At 36.5% G+C, this 20,616-nt stretch overlaps 1 protein-coding gene across 5 annotated transcripts in view; it reads left to right on the top strand.

The window, feature by feature from the left end:
• Positions 1-20,616, top strand: part of GABRG2 (gamma-aminobutyric acid type A receptor subunit gamma2) — a 117,874-nt gene that overhangs the window by 26,829 nt on the left and 70,429 nt on the right. For 4 of the 5 annotated variants that reach the window (XM_077138092.1, XM_077138093.1, XM_077138095.1 and 1 more), the window contains exons 2-6: positions 456-607; positions 2,092-2,159; positions 4,650-4,870; positions 12,195-12,277; positions 15,725-15,862. In XM_077138092.1, coding sequence (XP_076994207.1) covers positions 456-607; positions 2,092-2,159; positions 4,650-4,870; positions 12,195-12,277; positions 15,725-15,862 — 662 coding nt within the window. The remainder of the gene's footprint in view (positions 1-455; positions 608-2,091; positions 2,160-4,649; positions 4,871-12,194; positions 12,278-15,724; positions 15,863-20,616) is intronic. The other variant, XM_077138094.1, reaches the window with a different exon arrangement.

The raw sequence follows: 20,616 nt of genomic DNA on the forward strand, positions 1-20,616 counted from the left end.
GGCATGTCTGGCAGCTTGTGGGAGTGAATCTAATTATCAGTTTCTTACTTTCATTAATAGGATGGAGTAAGTTAACTTCTCAAAGGAGGAAGAAGCAGACGTTATGCCTGAATTCTTAGACTGTCTTAATCATTTGAGCACCGCTTTTACAAAAATAGTTTTTTTTATAAGTCTTTTATGATGCTAGGAAGTAGACCTGAAGAAAATCAAATGTGGAAAAGACAGAAATAGCTTGAAAAACATGTTATAGTTATAGACGGGTGGGAAGAGCATTTTGGAAAACTGGAGAGTGCATTTGTGCAAGTTTTCATCTCTGTACAGTTTAATTAGTAATAATAAGCCTCAGGGGAAAATTTTCACCATCAAATACATTATGTATTTATACCAGTGGTCTGTGGGTAAAAGTTTACTTGGGTGCATCTGCATGTCCTTGACGAGCATTTTTGCCTTCTTAGGCTCAGTAGCCAAAAATCTGACGATGACTATGAAGATTACGCTTCTAATAAAACATGGGTCTTGACTCCAAAAGTTCCTGAGGGTGATGTCACTGTCATCTTAAACAACCTGCTAGAAGGATATGACAATAAACTGCGGCCTGATATTGGAGGTATGTTAAAGGATTTGTGGTGTGGTATAGACATGAACGCATGAATACACCTACCACAACGGAACAAGTATCAGCATATTTCAAAAGAGCCAGAAATATCCTGATGACACTTTTATTATATATTTTGAAAACAAATAAACAAAAAGTATGTAAATGGTATTTAGACCTGGGGAGACAGGAACATTGATAAATGTGAAATGAATAAGTACCGTGATTTTCAAGTGAGCTTTGAGATCTAGAAAGTCATAATTGCTTCAGTACACTCTACAGAGGCTGAGAAGAAAAGTGACTGTCACAAAAACAAACAAGAAGAAAAACAAAGAGAGATTATATCAGTTACCTGTTGCCGTGTAACAAACCACCACGAAATCTGCATAACATTTAACAGTATACATTTATTTTGCACCACACTAGCATGGATACTCTAGGCTGGGCCAGTGGCAGCTTTTCTCCAGGTCTCTTATTCTACACCTGGGACTAGCAGACTGGCTGGAAGTAGCCTTCTCAAGATGATAGCAAAAAGAAAAAGAAAAAGTAGAGGCACATACGGCATTGATGTCTGGGCTTAAAACTGGCTCACTGTCATTTATGTCCATTTATTATTGGCTAAAACAGGTCTCATGGCCAAGTCCAAAGTCAAGAAGCAGGAGAGTGTCCTTGCTGAGGCCAGGGCAAGAATGAGGTGTTGGGAACAATGAAAAATCTATCACAGAGAACCAGAAAATAGAACTTTCAAAGAAAATGGAAAATGATGAAGCAAATGTGATTGTTGAACTGAAGCCCAGAATGATATTATGACTCCCTGTTCAGTAAATGTTAAATGAACATGGAGCACATGGTTTTGGTCATGGACGTTATAGCACAGATTTTTAATATCAGTCCCCTCTGACAAATCGGTGCGTAATGCCTGCCGTATGGTTTCCTCGTATTACTTGATGAATCACAGCATCCAATAAGTCACTAAGGAAGATTGATTTTGTGCGGTGTATGAGTAAAAGTGGTCATAGGAGGAATTTTCAGAGAGCAATGTTCCAAAAGCAATTCATATTTAGCTCTTGCTTCTTATATCTACTTCATGTTTTAAATGCACAGTTTTTTATAGGTCACTGAGTAGTTGTATTTCTTCTTGGGTCAAGCCAGTTACACTGTAGACATAGATTCCAAAGCTTGAGGAAAAATGTTAAAATTCAATCTACCTGAAAGATAGATGAAGGAAAGAGAGGAGTAGTTTTTCACTTTGTACAGTTGCAAAAGTATAATCAGTTTCAAAATCTACTATTTTGGTTGCTTGCAAAGGGGTATTTCTCTAAAAGAAAAGCAATTCTTCAAATTACTATATAGTGAATTAGTCACCGATACCAAATTAGTTGTGAATAAATCACTTCTGATATATCTAGAGAAATCTATTTCTAGAACGACAAAGTCTGAAGCATTAACATTTTGCATTTCTCTATATTCATGTATCTCTATGGTTCTCTTTACAGTGAAACCAACATTAATTCACACAGATATGTATGTGAATAGCATTGGTCCAGTGAATGCTATAAATATGGTAAGTTGCTGACAGTTTATTTTATTAATATGTTCAAGAGGAAATGTGGCATCATGGTAATAGCAGGGAACATACAACAGAAAAATTAGATGCACAACTTTGGATAGAACAGATATAGTCTTTCAGTTCAGCACTTTTTTTCTCTCTTGCAATATGAGTATCATTAATTTTTAAATTTTTGTTGCGAGAATTCATATTATATGTATAAATAACTTTGTGTAAGTACGCCATACTTTTCAACAGTTATATACTTACTCTGTGCTACCTGCTACCAAATAAAATATAGTGCATCGATATTTTTTACTTTTCATAACACTGACAACGTGAAGAGGGAATTAATTGCTCTCATTTGGGGTGATAAAAAGTGTGCCACTACCCTCATACTCCATACATGTAAGTTTGCTTGCTTAACCATGAAACAAATTCCAACATGGTTTTTCTTTACATCAAGAATTCCCAGAATCTTGCAGGCCACGGTGGCTCAGCAGGCAAGAATGTTTGTCTGCCATGCCAGAGGACCTGGTGTTCGATTCCCGGTGCCTGTCCATGTTAAAAAAAAAAAAAAAAAGAATTCCCAGAATCTTTACTCTTTTGATGTGCAGTGTAAATATCTAAGAGGGAGAAGCTCTAAAGGTAATGTATTTAAACTTAGAGTTTTTTGTTTTATGAATACTAGTCCCCAGAAGTAATGTCCCAGGATCACAGTTTACTAAATACTGTTTCAAAATATCAGTACTTTCATTTGCACTTTTTTTTCCAAAATATAGAGCAGAAATTATTTAATTATGCTATCTACTGGGACATTACTAATTAGTTGACAAAAGATTTCATAAAATAGATTCCCTTCCCATTGCTGGCAGATTGCAAATACAGGACTATTGGAACCATTTGTACAAAGGTAGCGTGCTCACCTCCAACACGAGCACGATTAATCACCGTGACACACTGTGGCAGGCAAGGCAGGAGAAGAACACAGAGCAGTGTGAGTCAGGCAGGAAAAGAAGCTCCAGAGTCTGGATCAGACAGGTTCTGTATTCTTGGGCAAAACAATAATCTCCCTGGGTCTTCGTGTCCTTCATCATAAAATGATAGTGGACGGAAGGGACCCAACTAAGAAATATGGAAAACCCTCGCCCTCCAGCTCTCATAGCTGGAGCTTTATTAAAAAATGCATTTCCCATGTATTGGCATATTTAAGATCATGCTCTAAAATGATGCAAGGCAGAATTAAGATTCGTTCATTGAAATATTGTAAGCACCAAGCAGTTTAACATGTTTATTATAATTATGATTTATTTCTTGTTTTTCTTGCTTGTATAAGGTAGTTTATTAAATGAAACAATGCATGAAAATTGTATAGCAGGAGTACAGGCACAAAGCAAGCATTTGATGAATAATAAAATTAACAAGAATAAAAAACAGTAGTATCTTTATTCATGATGAAGAGTATAATAATGGTGATGATGGAGCTGAGAAGCAAGGAAGCAAGTTACTGTAAAGCTGGAGGTGACGTTGGCCCAGAGAATAAAGGTGTTTTCTCCAAACACTACCTCTAAATGTAATAATCAAACCAGAAATCAGGTGTTCTATCTCCAGGAATAATGGTCTGAATTTCATGCCACACTTACTTTTCTTTGGTTGAAGACAACTATGTTCCACTTTAGGAGATATACTTGAAAGAAATCATCTTTTATCATAATAGCATTTTAAAAACATTCTCCATGATAATATTAGAACATTGGAGATTATTTTAAATGGGTTAATTTCATCTCATTTAGAGCAAAGAACAAAAATTATAGTTTTAAACAAATGCTCACCTTTCCTAGGGGGCTTGCTATCCCCCAGTAATGGTCTGGAATTTGTCATGTGCATTCTCCTTTCCTATAGCACATGACCTTTAGGATGCCCATTTTATTATTAGGGAACTGGGCCTTCCAAGCTCTAATTTAGGACAATTTGTACATTTCAGACTTTGTTTCACTCAACAACAGTTGTTCTGAAGCTGGGCAAGTTTGTTCCCCCACGGACGTTAGGCAATATCTGGAGATCCTTTTGGTTGTCACAACCTGGGGGAAGGATACATTACTGGCATCTAATGGGTGGAGGCCAGGGGTGTTGCTAAAAGTCTGTTAATGCACAGGACAGCCCGCACAGCAAATAATTATCCACCTGAAACTCCCAAGGCTGAGGAACTCTACTCTCCAGACGCAGAATGAGGAGGGTTGTTTTGAGTGATGATCTTCTGCCACAGCTTATTTAGCCAGGGTCTATTTTTCTTGAAAATATTAAATTGGTCTACAAAAATGGGTGGGTCGGTAGTCATGTCAGCAAAGCTCTTACTTCCTTTTGTATTATGCAAAGCCTAAAGTTGCTTTGTATCATATTTGCAATGAGAAGGAGAGTGAGAGAGAGAGAGAGAAATATAAATGAATGCTCTACAATAGAAGTCTCTGTGTTAAAAATGTTGTTTCATCTTTTTCTTTAAAACAGGAGTATACAATTGATATATTTTTTGCCCAAACATGGTATGACAGACGTCTGAAATTTAACAGCACCATTAAAGTCCTCCGATTGAATAGTAACATGGTTGGAAAAATTTGGATTCCAGACACTTTCTTCCGAAACTCCAAAAAGGCTGATGCACACTGGATCACCACCCCCAACAGGATGCTGAGAATTTGGAATGATGGTCGAGTGCTCTACACTCTCAGGTAGTCTTTTAGAAAAGGAAAGGATTAATGGCTAGGAATAAAACAAATATCAACCCAATCTCCTTAAGACAAAAGGAAAATAATTGCAAGCCTTCATTAGGGTTGACCAGTGTTATCAAATAACATGTGACACTACAAATTAGTTTCTATTCTCATTTCAATGAGCTTTTTCAAAGTACTAACCATAGGTGAAACTTATTTTCTATGATTGCTGTGAGAACTCTGTTTACTCACAAGTGCCTGAAATTTCCCCTGCCTTTGCCAGATTCTCTGAAGTTTTCACCAATATTGGCTTTGGGTTTGGGTGTCTGATGCTTTAAGGTATAAAAACTAAATGGCAATCTGTCATCCTTGCAACCACCAGTTGCTTTGCTTGGAGATGCCTCCATTTCTGAGGAAACAAACCATTACTAGAAAAGAATTTTTGATGTGAAAGTCTTCATACATTCTTCTCTTTTCAGCTGCACAATGACAAATAACTAGACTGAATTATCTTCCATTCCCTGACACCCACCCCTCATTATATTGAGAGGCTGTTTGACTTAATTTACCAGCTATTTTGGGAATAGACCTCTGTTGGGAAAACTTGAAGGAGCTATCTTTTATCATTTGAGCTTAAATATTAGGCAGTATTTGGAAGATTTTTCTATTTAAATTATTCTTTGCCATTTATCTTAGCCCTCCATACTTACATGCACTTAAAATATTTTTTTAACTTTTTTTATTAATTAAAAAATAATAACAAACAAAACATTAAGATATCATTCCATTCTACATATACAATCAGTAATTCTTAATATCATCACATGGTTGCATATTCATCATTTCTTAGAACATTTGCATCGATTTAGAAAAAGAAATAAAAAGACAACAGAAAAAGAAATAAAATGATAACAGAGAAAAAAAAAGATTATACATACCATACCCCTTACCCCTTGCTTTCATTTACCACTAGCATTTCAAACTAAATTTATTTTAACATTTGTTCCCCCTATTATTTATTTTTATTCCATATGTTCTACTCTTCTGTTGATATAGTAGCTAAAAGGAGCATCAGACACAAGGTTTTCACATTCACAGAGTCTCATTGTGAAAGCTATATCATTGTTCAATCATCATCAAGAAACATGGCTACTGGAACACAGCTCCACACCTCCAGGCAGTTCCCTCCAGCCTCTCCACCACACCCCGAACAACAAGGTGACATCTACCCAATGCATAAGAATAACCTCCAGGACAACCTCTCAACTCCGTTTGGAATCTCTCAGCCACTGACACTTAGTCTCATCTCACTCTTCCCCCTCTGGTCGAGAAGGTTCTCTCAATTCCTTGATGTTAATTCTCAGCTCATTCTAGGGTTTTTCTCAGTCCCTTGATGCTGAGTCTCAGCTCATTCCAGGATCTCTGTCCCTCATTGCCAGGAAGGTCCACACCCCTGGGAGTCATGTCCCACGCAGAGAGGGGAGGGTGGTGAGACTGCTCGTCATGTTGGCTGGAGAGAGAGGCCACATCTGAGCAACAAAAGAAGCTCTCATGGGGGTGACCCTTAGGCCTAAATTTTAAGTAGACTTGACCTATCCTTTATGGGGTTAAGTTTCATATGAACAAACCCCAAGACTGGGGGCTCAGCCTATAGCTTTGGCTGTCCACACTGCCCGTGAGAACATCAAGAATTCAACCTGGGGAAGTTGAATTTCTCCCTACTCTCACCATTCCCTGAAGGGGGCTAGCAAATACTTTTCCAGTCACTGATCAAATCACTCTGGGATTCATCGGGGCATCACTCTGGACAAACCAACAAAATCTCATGTCCTACCTGAGATTCCAAGTACTTATGACATTCAATCAAACTATCTACAAGAGTTATATTAGGAAATGCTCTAGTCAAAATATAAATTTTGTAACAAATAAACATTTTTTGCTTTAGTCTCTCACATAGGATGACATTTTAAAGTATCAATTACCATCTATTTTCAGCACCCTGCAATAATGACACTCCTCTGCCCCTTCTCATGCAAAAACATTTTTAAAATTTGTACATTGTACATTTCACAATTATTATACACTATAGGCATTCCTAGATTATACCATCTTGATCTTTACCATCTATCTTTCTTTCTGATTTCATTTGTGTCCCCAGCCCTCCTCCCTCTATCATTCTCATATGCAGTTTCATTCAGTGTTTTAACATAATTGTATTACAGTTAGGTAATATTGTGCTGTCCATTTCTGAGTTTTTACATTTAGTCCTGTTGCACAATCTGTACCCCTTCAGCTCCAATTACCCAACATCTTACCCTATTTCTATCTCCTGATGGTCTCTGTTACCGAGGAGATATTCCAAGTTTATTCACTAATGTCAGTTCATATCAGTGAGACCATACAGTATTTGTCTTTTTGTTTCTGGCTAACCACACTCAGCATAATGTCCTTAAGGTCCATTTATGTTGTTACATGCTTCATAACTTTATTCTGTCTTACAGCTGCATAATATTCCATCTTATGTAAATGTTACAGTTTGTTTAGTCAACTGTCTGTTGATGGACATTTTGGCTGTTTCCATCTCTTGGTAATTGTTAATAATGCTGCTATAAACATTGGTGTGTAAATGTCCATTTGTGTCCTTGGCCTTGAGTCCTATGAGTAGAGACAGCATATAGATGGGTCCTGTTTTTTAATCCATTCTGCCAGACTATGTCTTTTGATTGGAGAGTTTAATCCATTAACATTCAGTGTTATTACTGCATGGGTAGTACTTTCTTCTACTATTTTGCCTTCTGGATTTTATATGTCATATCTAATTTTCCTTCTTTTTACCTTTACTCATAGGGTTCCTTTCTACACTCTTCTCCACACCTCTCTCTTCTGTCTTCATATCTGTTTCTAGTGTTCCCTTTAGTATTTCTTGCAGAGCTGGTCTCTTGGTCACAAATTCTCTCAGTGATTTTTTGTCTGAAAATGTTTTAATTTCTCCCTCATTTTTGAAGGACAGTTTTTCTGGATATAGGATTCTTGGTTGGCAGTTTTTCCCTTTTAATAATTTAAATATATTATCCCACTGTCTTCTCGCCTCCATGGTTTCTGCTGAGAGATCTGCACATAGTCTTATTGGGCTTCCCTTGTAAGTGATGGATTGCTTTTCTCTTGCTGCTTTCAAGATCCTCTCTTTCTTTTTGACCTCTGACATTCTGAATATTAAATGTCTTGGAGTATGTCTATTTGGATCTATTCTCTTTGGGGATATGCTGCACTTCTTGGATCTGTAATTTTAAGTCTTTCATAAGAGTTGGGAAATTTTCAGTGATAATTTCCTCCATTAGTTGTTCTCCTCCTTTTCCCTTCTCTTCTCCTTCTGGGATACCCACAACACATATATTCATGCACTTCATATTGTCTTTCAATTCCCTGAGTCCCTGCTCATATTTTTCCATATTTTTCCCTATAGTTTCTATTTCTTGTCAGATTTCAGATGTTCCGTCCTCCAGTTTTGAAATCCTATGTTCTGTCTCTCGAAATCTACCATTCTAGGTTTCCATTGTTTTTTTCATCTCTTCTACTGTGTCTTTCATTCCCATAAGTTCTGTGATTTGTTTTTTCAGACTTTCAGTTTCTTCTTTTTGTTCTTTCCTTGCCTTCTTTATATCCTCCCTCAATTCATTGATTTGGTTTTTGATGAGGTTTTCCATGTCGGTTCATACATTCTGAATTAATTGTTTCAGCTCCTGTATGTCATTTGAACTGTTGGTTTGTTCCTTTGACTGGGCCATATCTTCAATTTTCCTAGTGTGATTTGTTATTTTTTGCTGGCATCTAGGGATTTAATTACCTTAATTAGTTTATTCTGGAGATTGCTTTCACTTCTTTTATCTGAGGTTTTCTTGCTGGATGAATTTGTTGTCTATCTGTTCTTTGACATTCCATTCAGCTTTATCTGGACCTTCAGCTTAAGTTTTGTTTAACAGAGGAGAATTTTTCAGTTCTTGTTTTCTTGTTTCTTGCCCTGATTGTGTGGTGCCTTCCCTCTCACACACACTTAGGAGGGTCTACTTAGATATTATATACCCCAGCCAGATTTTCCCAGACCAAACTGGCCTCTTATCAGGAGGAAAGAGTCACCTGCATCGGTTTTCCCTGAGGGTGAGACCCAGAAGGTTGAAAGACTTTCCTGTGAAGTCTCTGGACTCTGTTTTTCTTATTCTGCCCTGTGTGTGGCGCTTGTCTGACTGCAGGTCCCACCAGCATAAGATGATGCGGTGCCTTTAACTTTGGCAGACTCTCCCTGCTGGGGGCGTGGTGGAGACAGAGTAGAGGTTGTAGGCTGGTTTTAAGAGCTTCAAATTACCAAGCCCTGGTGTCTGAATTCCTTGATGGAGGGATTCCACCTGAGTTGGGCTTCACCCCTCCCCTGGGGAAGGCACAGGCTCCAGACAAGCCCCCAAATGAGCTCACTTCTGCCTATGCCTGGGGCAGTTGCAGCCTGAAAAGTCCTGTTGTTGTATCCAGAGGCAGTGAATCCTTTGTAGATACACAGCCACAAAAACCTCTGTTTCCTTCTTTTTTTTTTTTTTTCCCCTTTTTCTGTCAGTCCTGCCCCCTTGGTGCTGGGGCAAAAATGAGCAACCTCCACTTTGATCAGGTTCACCTAAACTGGGGGCCTATTTTTACTAGTCAGAATTTGTTAATTAGTTCCACAATTGGCATTTGATTGTGCCCAGTCCCTGCTGCTGGTAAAGTCCTTTCCTTTCCCCTCTGGGAAGCGGCCTGTGGGGGAGGGGCACTGGCCGCCACAGCTTTGGGAACTCACGGTTCGGGGGGGTGCTCGCAGCCGGTCCAGCTGGTCCAGACTGGGGTACGCTGTGTGTCTGGTCACTGACGTGGCCCCAGGAGCTGTTCTGTACTGTTTCTGGTTATTTTGTCATTGTTCTGGAGGACAAACTAAAACACGCACGTTGTTAAGCCGCCATCTTGACCCGGAAGTGCACTTAAAATATTTTTACATTTAAATTTCTTCTTGGTGAGAGTACCTTTTTATACTGCATAATGGATAAGTACATAGACTTAGGAGTCATTCCAAACTGGCTTTGTTTCTTAATTCTTGTAGCTTACCATCTGTATGAACTTGGGCAACTCTGCAGAAATACGAGGGACAAGTTAACTCATCATAGTGGCCTTGGTGCTGGAAGACTTACCTCAATGCTCTGTTTAAGTGTGATGTTTTACATGGGTTGCTTTTATATTGAGGGGGACTAGGCAGAAATTGATAGAGATTATTAGGAAAGAAACCACCCACACCCCACCCAATCCCTACACACTCACAAGGCAATCTTGGCACCATAACTGAGAAAGCTATTTTTGCTTTCATTTTCTCAATTTTCTATAAATTAGAGGTAATGATGTTTACCTTACAGAATTGTTTTAAGGACTAAATGGGATGATAGGTAAACTGCTTGACATAGAGCCTGATACACAAGGAGCATAGCAGATATTGAAATCATTTTTATATATTTTCAGTTACAAATATGAAAAATATACTAGAATTCTAATATACTAGAATTTCTAGCTTCAAAATGATTCATGCTGAGTGCACTTGTGGCATAGATTTTATGCCTTATGTACTATCTAACATATTTGATGTAATACTTTAATATGGCTCCAAATTTTTGTCAGAGGAATTTCAGTACTAGGAAAAATGGCCACAATTACAAAAGAAATTGATTGTGTATTTTGTATCTGTCACAGATTTCATTAAATGAGAGATAAGGCAACGACTGGAATTAGAATCTAGTGGAAATCAAAGTCTGTCTCATAAAGCAGCGCTCAGCCTCACTTGTGAAATACTAAGTTAGTCATACTCTCTGATGTCCTATTATCTTTCTCATAACATTATAGTAGTTTTGAGTTCTATTAATTTGTGGAATCACTGCAATTATGGGGACCACCTCAAAGATACCATTCATGAGATTCAAGCAAGCTTTGAATGAGTTATCAATATATAAAGATGATTTTATTCAGGTTATTTACGTCATCTGTGAGCTTATGTGTGCACATGGATCTAAGATCTATGCACATTCTTTACAATTTGCTAGAAATAACACTAAAGAAGCATTAAATGTGAGTTAATTTATAAATAAAATGAGTATTCTTTTTAGAAGAGCATATAATTATTGAGGAAAAAATGAGTAAAGCCTCTAGCTTTGGAGATGAATTCTAATCTCAACTGTGCCACAGCTATGGGACTTTGAACAAGTTCAATTACAAGATGAAGATAATAACACTTATTAAATGACAAAACAATTCACTTTAAACTGCCTTGCAAGCAAAAAAGGGATCAATGATTGATAGTTAGATTTTAAGTTCTGTAGTTGGTCTGTTATTACACCCTAGAATAATAAAACCTCCCCAATAAAAAATTAATCCAAACTGAAGACTTTCAAAAAATAAATAAATTTTCATGAAATAGCATATTATTATTTCAACATTGATATCTCTATATTGCTAAACATATAGCTAACAAATATGAAAGTTTTAAAATCATCAAAACATCTCCATTACTAGTTTGGAATACATTCATATTTCTCCAAAGACCTGTGGAACATCTGTAACTCCTTTAAATCCTCTGCCTCTTGGAGTCCCAACCTATATTGAGAAACAGAAAATCTATGTGTTTAATAAGTCTTGAGACACAAACTGAGAGTCACTGAAAAGCACTGAACTAATATATCTGTGTATATATGAATGTGTTCATGTGCGTGTATTTAACATTCTTGTATGCCATTCTTCTACTTGATAGCAGCCTATTTAATGGCTTCAGAGTATTCTATTGTAGAAAAAAAACATCATTGTTGTATAATATAGAGTTTTTTAAACTCACATATAGTAATTCAAAGTGAACAGCTAACAAGCATTTACAAATACCAAGTCCTGATTTAATTAGTGGATAAGATCTGAGATAATTAACATTCATTTACATGCAAATGATAAATGAACCTAAATTCTTAAAATACTTTGTTCCCTTAAGTTAAAGTATTAACTGAGCAATCTCATGTGTGTAATTATTTTTTGGGGGGGAAGGGAACAAACTCAAATTTTTCATATATTGTGGATAAATGGAGAGTTGAGGTGAACAAGATGCCATTGCTTAGTCTGTGGAAATGATTTAACTACATGAAATCTTAAATACCTTTCTCCTGGACTTGGTGAATTTTTTCAATGGGATTGGCTTTTGAGCTAGACTCTTCAGGAATAAAGACTGACTGAAGGTCACTAGAAATTATCCTAATATACTTTTTAAAATTATGCTTAAAATATATGTATTTCTTTTTAGGTTGACAATTGATGCTGAATGCCAATTACAGTTGCACAACTTCCCAATGGATGAACACTCCTGCCCTCTGGAGTTTTCTAGTTGTAAGTACTAATTCCTTCTATATTCTGTATCTCCTTTTACTAGTAGTCCATCTGGTTGCAATGTCAATTAAATAGGAGGGTTGCAGAAATGTCTAACATTATATTAAACAATGTTGTTGTTGGTTTAGAAGATTTGGGCAGTCCTTTCATCATAATCCCAACTTGTCCATGTTAGGGAGATTCTTGCAAAAGAATGGATTTTTCATGAATCCCAAAAAAGTTTCGTTGGGGCGCTGACTTGTAAAAAATTTCTGACTGTTCCCCTAGAGCCCTTTGTTGAGAAGGATTGTAAGGCCAGTCCTGGACTCAAAAGAAAAGTGCAGTGGTTGATTACCCATCTCCCTGATGGGCCCAAGAGAGGAACATGGCAGCATATTTGGTAGTTATTTATGCCCTTTACTCATTAGAAAGTTCAGAGTTTCAACAATGTCATTTGCTGATTCTAATTTCTATATGTCTGTTTGATATAGCAAAATTAAGAATTATGTCTTCTACATGGAGTTCAGTTATATAAAGAATGACTTATCCACTATTGAGTAAAAGACTGGACTTTTGGTGCCAGTGGGTCCAGCTTAAACTCCAACTCTGTCACTTTGTAACTATAGACTTTGGGCAAATTCTTAAACTTCTAAATCTATGTGCTTTCCCAGTTGCCCAATGAAGGTTATAAAACTTGCCCCACAGTGGCGTTGTTGGTTGATATAATATATGTAAAATGATTCATATACATCTGGCACTAAACCAGACTCAATTAAAAAAATCTTATTTTTATGAATTATTATTATCAGACAGTAGACTACAGCAAGAGGATCAATGATAACTCTCACTTTTGATTAAATTTTAGAAACTGTCACAGCCTCAGCTTCTTAAAAATGTTTGCCCTATTATTTTTCCAGCATCCATCTTAAGTGGCTCACTTATTCCTTATTTTTGGTCTGGCACTTGTGCATATTAGGCAGAACTATACATTGATTATGGATTCTACATTTATATTTTTATCAACATAATTTTCCTAGGACATTAGAGATACTTATAAAAACCAACTATTTCATAATAACCATACTTTATAAAGAATAAATGACCAGAGAAGCGAGCATCTGTTAATCATTACATTAATGCCAGAGGGAACCAGAGGAAAAATATCATTCTACATCATGTATATTTGAAAATATTACCATTATAAATCTCAATTCATTTATTTTCCACAGTCAAAAATGGAGCATATTTAATTATAAAGGTAAAGCCTCCCAGATCTTGAGTAAGTTAAGATTCTTTATATTTTCCAAGTGGGTCTACTCTTCTCCTGGGTCAACTAAAGCTCAAGAACAGGTGCTTTCTGGGCTATCAGACCTCCAATCAATAATTGTCCTTCTGTCCTCTCCACCCAAATGCAATGTAACATAATTTATTGCTAGGAGAAAAATTCACTCTTATTAAATTCTCTAAAGAATATTCTCAAATATCATTCTTTTCCTGAGTTTCACCCCCCCCCCCATCACCTCCATAATTCTCTAGGGAATTTCCTTTCTTGCTTCTCTCTTCTTTATTAATAAGAATGAAATAGACACAGAGTTGTACCAAAATTACTGTAATGGAAAAAACTTAAGGGGTCTGAAGTCAAGCTGTGAAAAGCTCACATAATCTGTATATCTTTCTGTAGCATTTTTTTCAGTTTGCTAAAGCTGCTGAAATGCAATATACCAGAAATGAACTGGCTTTTAACACTGAGTATTTAGTAGGTTACAAGATACAGTTCTGAGGCTGTGAGAACGTACAAATTAAGTCATCACAGGGAGATACCTTCTCCTAAGAAAGGCTGCCAGCATCTGAGTCACATGGGAAGGCGCATGGCCAGCATCTGCTGGTCCTTCTCTCCCGGATTTCACTGCTTTCAGCTTTTGGCCTCAGTGGCTGTCTTAGTCTCTGCAGGCGTGTCGTTGTCTCTCAGCTTCTCTGCGGCTTCTCTGAACTCTCTGGCCTTTTTCTGTCTTTTCTCCATTCACAAAGGACGCCAGGAAGGGGATTAAGACCCACTTTGAATGGGATGGGTCACGTCTTAATGGAAATAACCTAACCAAAAGGTCCCACTTATAATAGGTCTGTACCCATAGGAACTGATTAAAAGAACATGGCCTTTTTTGGGGGTTCATAACAGCCTCAAACCACCACAAGCTTTATTACTAGACAAATCTTTAATAAATATATATTGAACCTCAATTCTTTGAGGTAAATACTGTTCTCAAGGCAATGAGTGATTGAAAGCAAAATGAAAATTATCCAGGGTGTTTTTTATGGTAAGGAAGTGGCACTAGTAACCAGTCCATTTACCCACCTGTCAGTGCAGTGCTCTTTCATGAAGCCTTTATTCCACTTGCTGAATGGGACTGATCCATTATGACTCTCCATAGTGTTCATTGGTATCTGTTCCTTGGCAATTCCAGTCACTGCTTTTACTTGTAGGTCTCTGCTTACATTAAAATGGAGTCACAAGAAATGGAGAGAGAGATTAATGTGCATGGTTGAGGTTATTTACCCCAACCATCTTCTATGCCAGTTGTATTCCTTAGAGAAGGATTTGAGTTTGTTCTTCTCTCATTATCTTCTGTTTCTGCATAACTCAAAACCTTGCCCTACTGACTTCCATTCACTGTGAAGCCATATTTTTAATATCTATGATGCATTATATACTGGGCATTTTTATACATTATCCCAGATGATGTAAAGGACGCATATGTGTAATTCGTTAAATTTCATTTTTAGTGATTCTAATTGTTGTAGAATATACATAATACAAAAATAATTTTAAACTTTTTAAAGTGAACAATTCTGCGATATTAAGTACATTGATATTAACCTACACTGTAGCTCTCACCACTATCTATTCCTCTACTACTTTAAACGTCCTAAACCAAAATTCATACCTATTAAGCAATAACTCCCCAATCCCTGCTCCTAAAACCCCTCGTAACTACAATTCTGCTTTCTATCTCCATAAATTTATTTTTTCCAAATATTTCATGGAATATTTGTCCTTTTGTGTCTGGTTTATTTCATTCAACATGATGTTTTCAAGATTCATCCATGTTGTAGAATGTGCCAGTACTTCATTTCTTTATATGGTTAAATAATATTGCATTGTATGGACATATTACATTTTGTTTATCTATTTCTCTGTTGATGGACACTTGAGTTGCCTCTAACTTTTGGCTATCCCGCATAATGCTGCAATGAATGTTCAAGGGTAATTTTGACCTTCTGACTTTAGACTCTTCTTTTCATTAAGATACAGTGTCTTTGTAGTAATTTCCTTGATTGTGATGTTCGTCAATCTAGGAGTCTCATATAATTCCTAACTCTGTATCTCTCTAGACCTACCATGTTCATAGGTGTTGCTACACAGGCTCATTTGTAATAAATTTAAATGTGTGCTTTCCCATCTCATGGCAGATGGCTATCCACGTGAAGAAATTGTCTATCAATGGAAGCGCAGTTCTGTTGAAGTGGGTGACACAAGATCTTGGAGGCTTTATCAATTTTCATTTGTTGGACTGAGAAATACCACTGAAGTCGTGAAGACAACTTCTGGTAAGATGTGCTTGAAAAGAACATTAAGTCACCCTTTCAGAAATAAAATTCTGGTAGACATGATTCAGAAGAACCCATCACCTGTCTATAAACGATATTCAGATGATGAAAGGAAGTGTTTTAACTTCCTAGAGAAAATTCTAATTGCTATTCTAGAAAAATAGATTAATGTAAATGTATGCTATCAATTTCAATCAAATAGGATTCAAATTGAATTAAGGGATTATTTAATTTCTTTAAGCAAAAATGAATAGCAATTATTTAAAAAAAAATAGGAAAGACTTGTTAAAACATGGGTGAGCAAGTATAGGTCTAATATTTCCTTTTAGGAAATATGTTTATATAATATATTGGAAGAGAAGTATTTGGAATACTGCAAGAAAAGTGACCATAGTGACTATGAAATAATTTCCTGCTCAGTAAATTTAATATTAAATTCAATCTGACTCCATTGTTGATTAAGGGACTGGGCTTTGAGGTGACACAGTTCTTTCTAGGTTCAGATCCCAAGCCCATAAGTTAATAGCTATAAATATCAAGCAGATCATTTCTACCAGAACCCCAATGTGGATAAAAAATAGCTGCATCATAGGATATTGAGTGCATTGAAAACAAAAACTAAAATGCTTAGAATAGGGCGGGCTACGATGGCTCAGCAGGCAGAGTTCTCACCTGCCATGCTGGAGACCCAGGTTCGATTACTGGTGCCTGCCCATGCAAATAAATAAATGAATAAAAATTTAAAAATGCTTAGAATGATATCTAGCACTTAGTGAGCATTCAATAAACAGTAGCTATTACTAATATTAACTATGCTTATTGAGTGTGCATGAGGCCTAATGTTGTCAGGACCATAGATTTCTCAAGAGAAGCTAAAACTCGTGTTTCTTATAAGAAATATCAGAACTTTAATGGTATTAATTCAATTTATTTAAAATCCCAGGTAGGTCAAATTAAACATATTTTTAGATTATACCTGTTTCATGAGTGACTGCTTTGAAACCTCGGCAATCCTGGGTATGGAATCCATATAAATTACCCCATCTACTCCTTTAAAAAGTCTGTGAATTTAAATATGCCCCAATTCAAATAAAAACATTGTTTTCTCAGCTTCCCATCTGTTAAGACAGTCTTTTGAAATATATTTCCACGAGTTGAGTTGTTTTCTGGTGATTTACTCTCACATACCTGATCTTTTTTCTAGAATTCATAGGATATTTTTGCATTGACTAATTTGGAATCAGACCTTCATCTATTCTGTAGAAAGAAGGAAAATTAACATGCTACACAAGGATCGATTCCAAAATTCCACACTCATATTTGCCATATTCTAAATCTAAGAGTTATCTGACCCTAATGTTGTGTTCAGCATTTGCAAGTTTCTCCTAAATGCTCTCTTATTTTGCAAAAAGTATTTGAAAGACAGGCAAAGTAATACTCAGGTATATATTTTAAAATGGCCTTCTGTTCCCATAGTCATGGGAAATTCTGTTTATCAAGTACTAGAACAGTCATTTATTTGACCCATATAAATAGGTTCAGGCTTGCCTTAGAACTGAAGTCTTCCATCTGTGAAATAAAGAATACTTGTAAAAATAATCTCCAATTCTGCATGCTTACCGAATGAGAGAGTGGGCATTAAATTCTGCTGTATTTTCAGATTTTTATAATTATCCTGGCCTCCTAAAACAGAACCCACAAACTCAAGGCTAGCAGAATTTTTGCTTAGCCATATAGAGTCCAGAGAGGCATCAGGACCAAGTAAATGATGGTGAGAGCGTAAGTGAATTGATGGGAGAGGAGGCGATTTTAAATCACAGAGTTTAACATCATTTTCTCCTTAATGTCTTATTGAGAATGATGTAGGGCATTCACTGTTCATTAAGAGATACTTCCAAAAAAAAAAAAAAAAAAGATCTACTTATAGCATGGCAAGAATTACCAAGGCTTCCCAAGGCAATTAATGTTCCTGGGGAAATCAGGGCAAAACTGCATTGGATACTAGAATTGCCTTTGAGTAACATTGTTTAATTGATCTCATTGAATCCCTTGAGAATTGTATGATGGTTGGTTAGCCTCCACATTGGCCTTCTTTTCCATGCCTTGTTCTTGCTGATTTGTATTTTGTATACAGTGTCATTCTATTTGCCTCTATAAAGGGAAAAGTGCTGAACTGAAAATTAGTGTTCATACTGAGAGGTAGCCTGATTGTCATGCCAGTTAATTTTGCAATAACTTGAAAGTTTCTACTTGATTTTTGTTTGGCTTCTGATGTCATTCAGCTCTCCAAATCATAGCTCAGTAATTAGTTAATATCTACTAGGAAGTTATGTTAAGAACTGTCTTGGAAAACCATCTGAAGATCAAATTTATATTCTTTTTGAATCTTAGCCATTGTAATATTATCATGTAGTTTCTCATAGATTTACAGTAAATGTATCCCCCATAAGAACCCTATGTTGTAACTTGAGAAGAATATTTCCTAATATTTGACATAGCTGAGTGCAGTATTTTCTAGGCTTCATTCATTCAAACTCAACTTTCATGACTGGTATATCCTAGTGGTGCCTGTACTATTGCTTCTTTAACATTTTTTTAAATTGATTTATTGTTTTTTAGTAAGATGAATGTGTTTTAAAAACAAGAGTTCTTATTAAGACCATAATGGGAAAAGGAGGCTCTGTTGAAGCAAATAGAAATTGATGCAAAAATATAATGAAAACCAAACAATTATGTTATTTAATTTTTTGATAAAAAGCAGCTTTATTGAGATATAATTCACACTCATATACTTCTACCATTTCAATGATTCAATTATACAGTTCAATGATTTTTAGTATATTCAGAGTGATGTATCCATCAACCCAATCAATTTTAGAACATTTTCATCACCTCAAAAAGAAACCTTGTACCAGTAGCACTTACACTCCATTTCCCCTGAAACCCTCTGATATGGACAATCATGAATATACTTAGTTTCTCTATATGTTTGCTTATTCTTGGCATTTCATATAACAGAATCATACAATATGTGATCTTTATGACTGGCTGGTTTAACTTAATGTTCTTTGGCTCATCCATGTTGTAGCATATATCAATACTTTATTTATTTTTATAGCCAAGTAATATTTCATTGGATGGATACACCACATTTGTTTATTCATTCTTCAATTGATGGACATTTGTACTGCTTTCCTGTTTGGATCTACTATGTATAATGCTGCTATTTATATTCATGTGCAAATGTTTGCACAGAGATACATTTTCATTTCCTTTAGGCATATACCTAAGTAGAATTGTTGGGTCATAAGATAACTCCATGTTTAACTTTTTGAAGAACCGTCAGGCTGTTATCCAAAGTGACTGCCTCATTTTATATTTCCACCAGAAATATATGACAGTTTTGAATACTATATATCTCACCAAACTTTTTAACCTATTTTTTAAAAAGTATACCCAACTCAGTGCGTGTGCATTTGTCAGGGTTCTCTAGAGAAAGAAAACCAGCAGGATATATATGTATGTGAGGCAGGCAAGTCAGGGTTGGGAGAGCCAAGAAGGAAAATTGTGGTAAAAGATATATGCAAGTCTTCAGTCTGAATTCCTTAAGGGAAACTGGGATGCTAGGGAAACTGGGATGCTAGAAAATCAAGTAAGAGTTGATTGTCCCGACCAGCGGGACAGACGAACCTGGACCTGAGGGAGGAAGTGAGAATGGGGGGACAAGAGACACAGAGAATGGAGACAAGACAGGATTCTGATCAAGTCTCGTTTATTGAAGGCGAATCCAGGGTATTTATGCAGCAAGAAAGGGGAGGTGACTTGTATCGGGCGTTAGCAGAGGTTGGGCGTTACCCTGTGGTTAAGCAACCAATCAGCAGAGACTAAGATGGGAAAGGCAGTTTAGCCAAGGCTGGTCAGCTGATTTCAGGGAAGGGCAGAGCAGAAGCGAGGAAATAGAAACTTAACTTGAGATAGAAACTTAACTTGAGTTAGTACCTAAGATGGCGTCAGACCACAAGATGGCCGGCACACTGCCGGTGCCATAAGCTGTTTCCCACAGTTGATCTCTGGAATCTTCAATTCTTGGTGTTAAGACCTACAACTGTTTGGATGAGGCCCATTTACATTATGGAGGATAATGTAATATATTTAAGGTAGTCAACTGATTGTAGATACAAATCCCATCTACAAAATACCACCACAGTAAAAAACTAAGCTAGTATTTTACAGAACAAATGGACACCAAAACCTAACCAAATCAGCAGATAAAATTAACCATCACAGGGTATAAAGTGCATTCATACTGTGTATTTGACCTGCATTTCCTAATGCCGTTTAATTGTAAGGGCATATATTCACGTCACCCAGACACTAGATTCATTGAGAAGAGAGAGAAAAGAGAGAGAGAGAGAAAAAAAGAGGTATTAGAGAGAAAGTAAAGTGTACATAGCACCAGAGTAAAGCATTCTTCTTGGTATAAACAGGAGTAGACAGAACATTTAACACAACAGAATTTTCTCACCAATGCTACTTGATAATCCTTGCATTCACCACCTAAATCATCTGTTTTACCGCGGGTGATATTTTACCACCCTTGACAATAATAGAGTGATATAATGGTAAGACTTGAAGATTAGCCTTAATTCATAGTCAATACATCAAAACAGATTATGGATCCATCACTTCTCCCCCCAACCCTCACCTCTTCCATTTTGCTCTCTTTCTAGTAGAAACACCGTCGTTGTCTCAGT

The sequence above is a fragment of the Tamandua tetradactyla genome, chromosome 20, assembly GCF_023851605.1.
Source record: "Tamandua tetradactyla isolate mTamTet1 chromosome 20, mTamTet1.pri, whole genome shotgun sequence".
Classification (NCBI taxonomy): domain Eukaryota; kingdom Metazoa; phylum Chordata; class Mammalia; order Pilosa; family Myrmecophagidae; genus Tamandua; species Tamandua tetradactyla.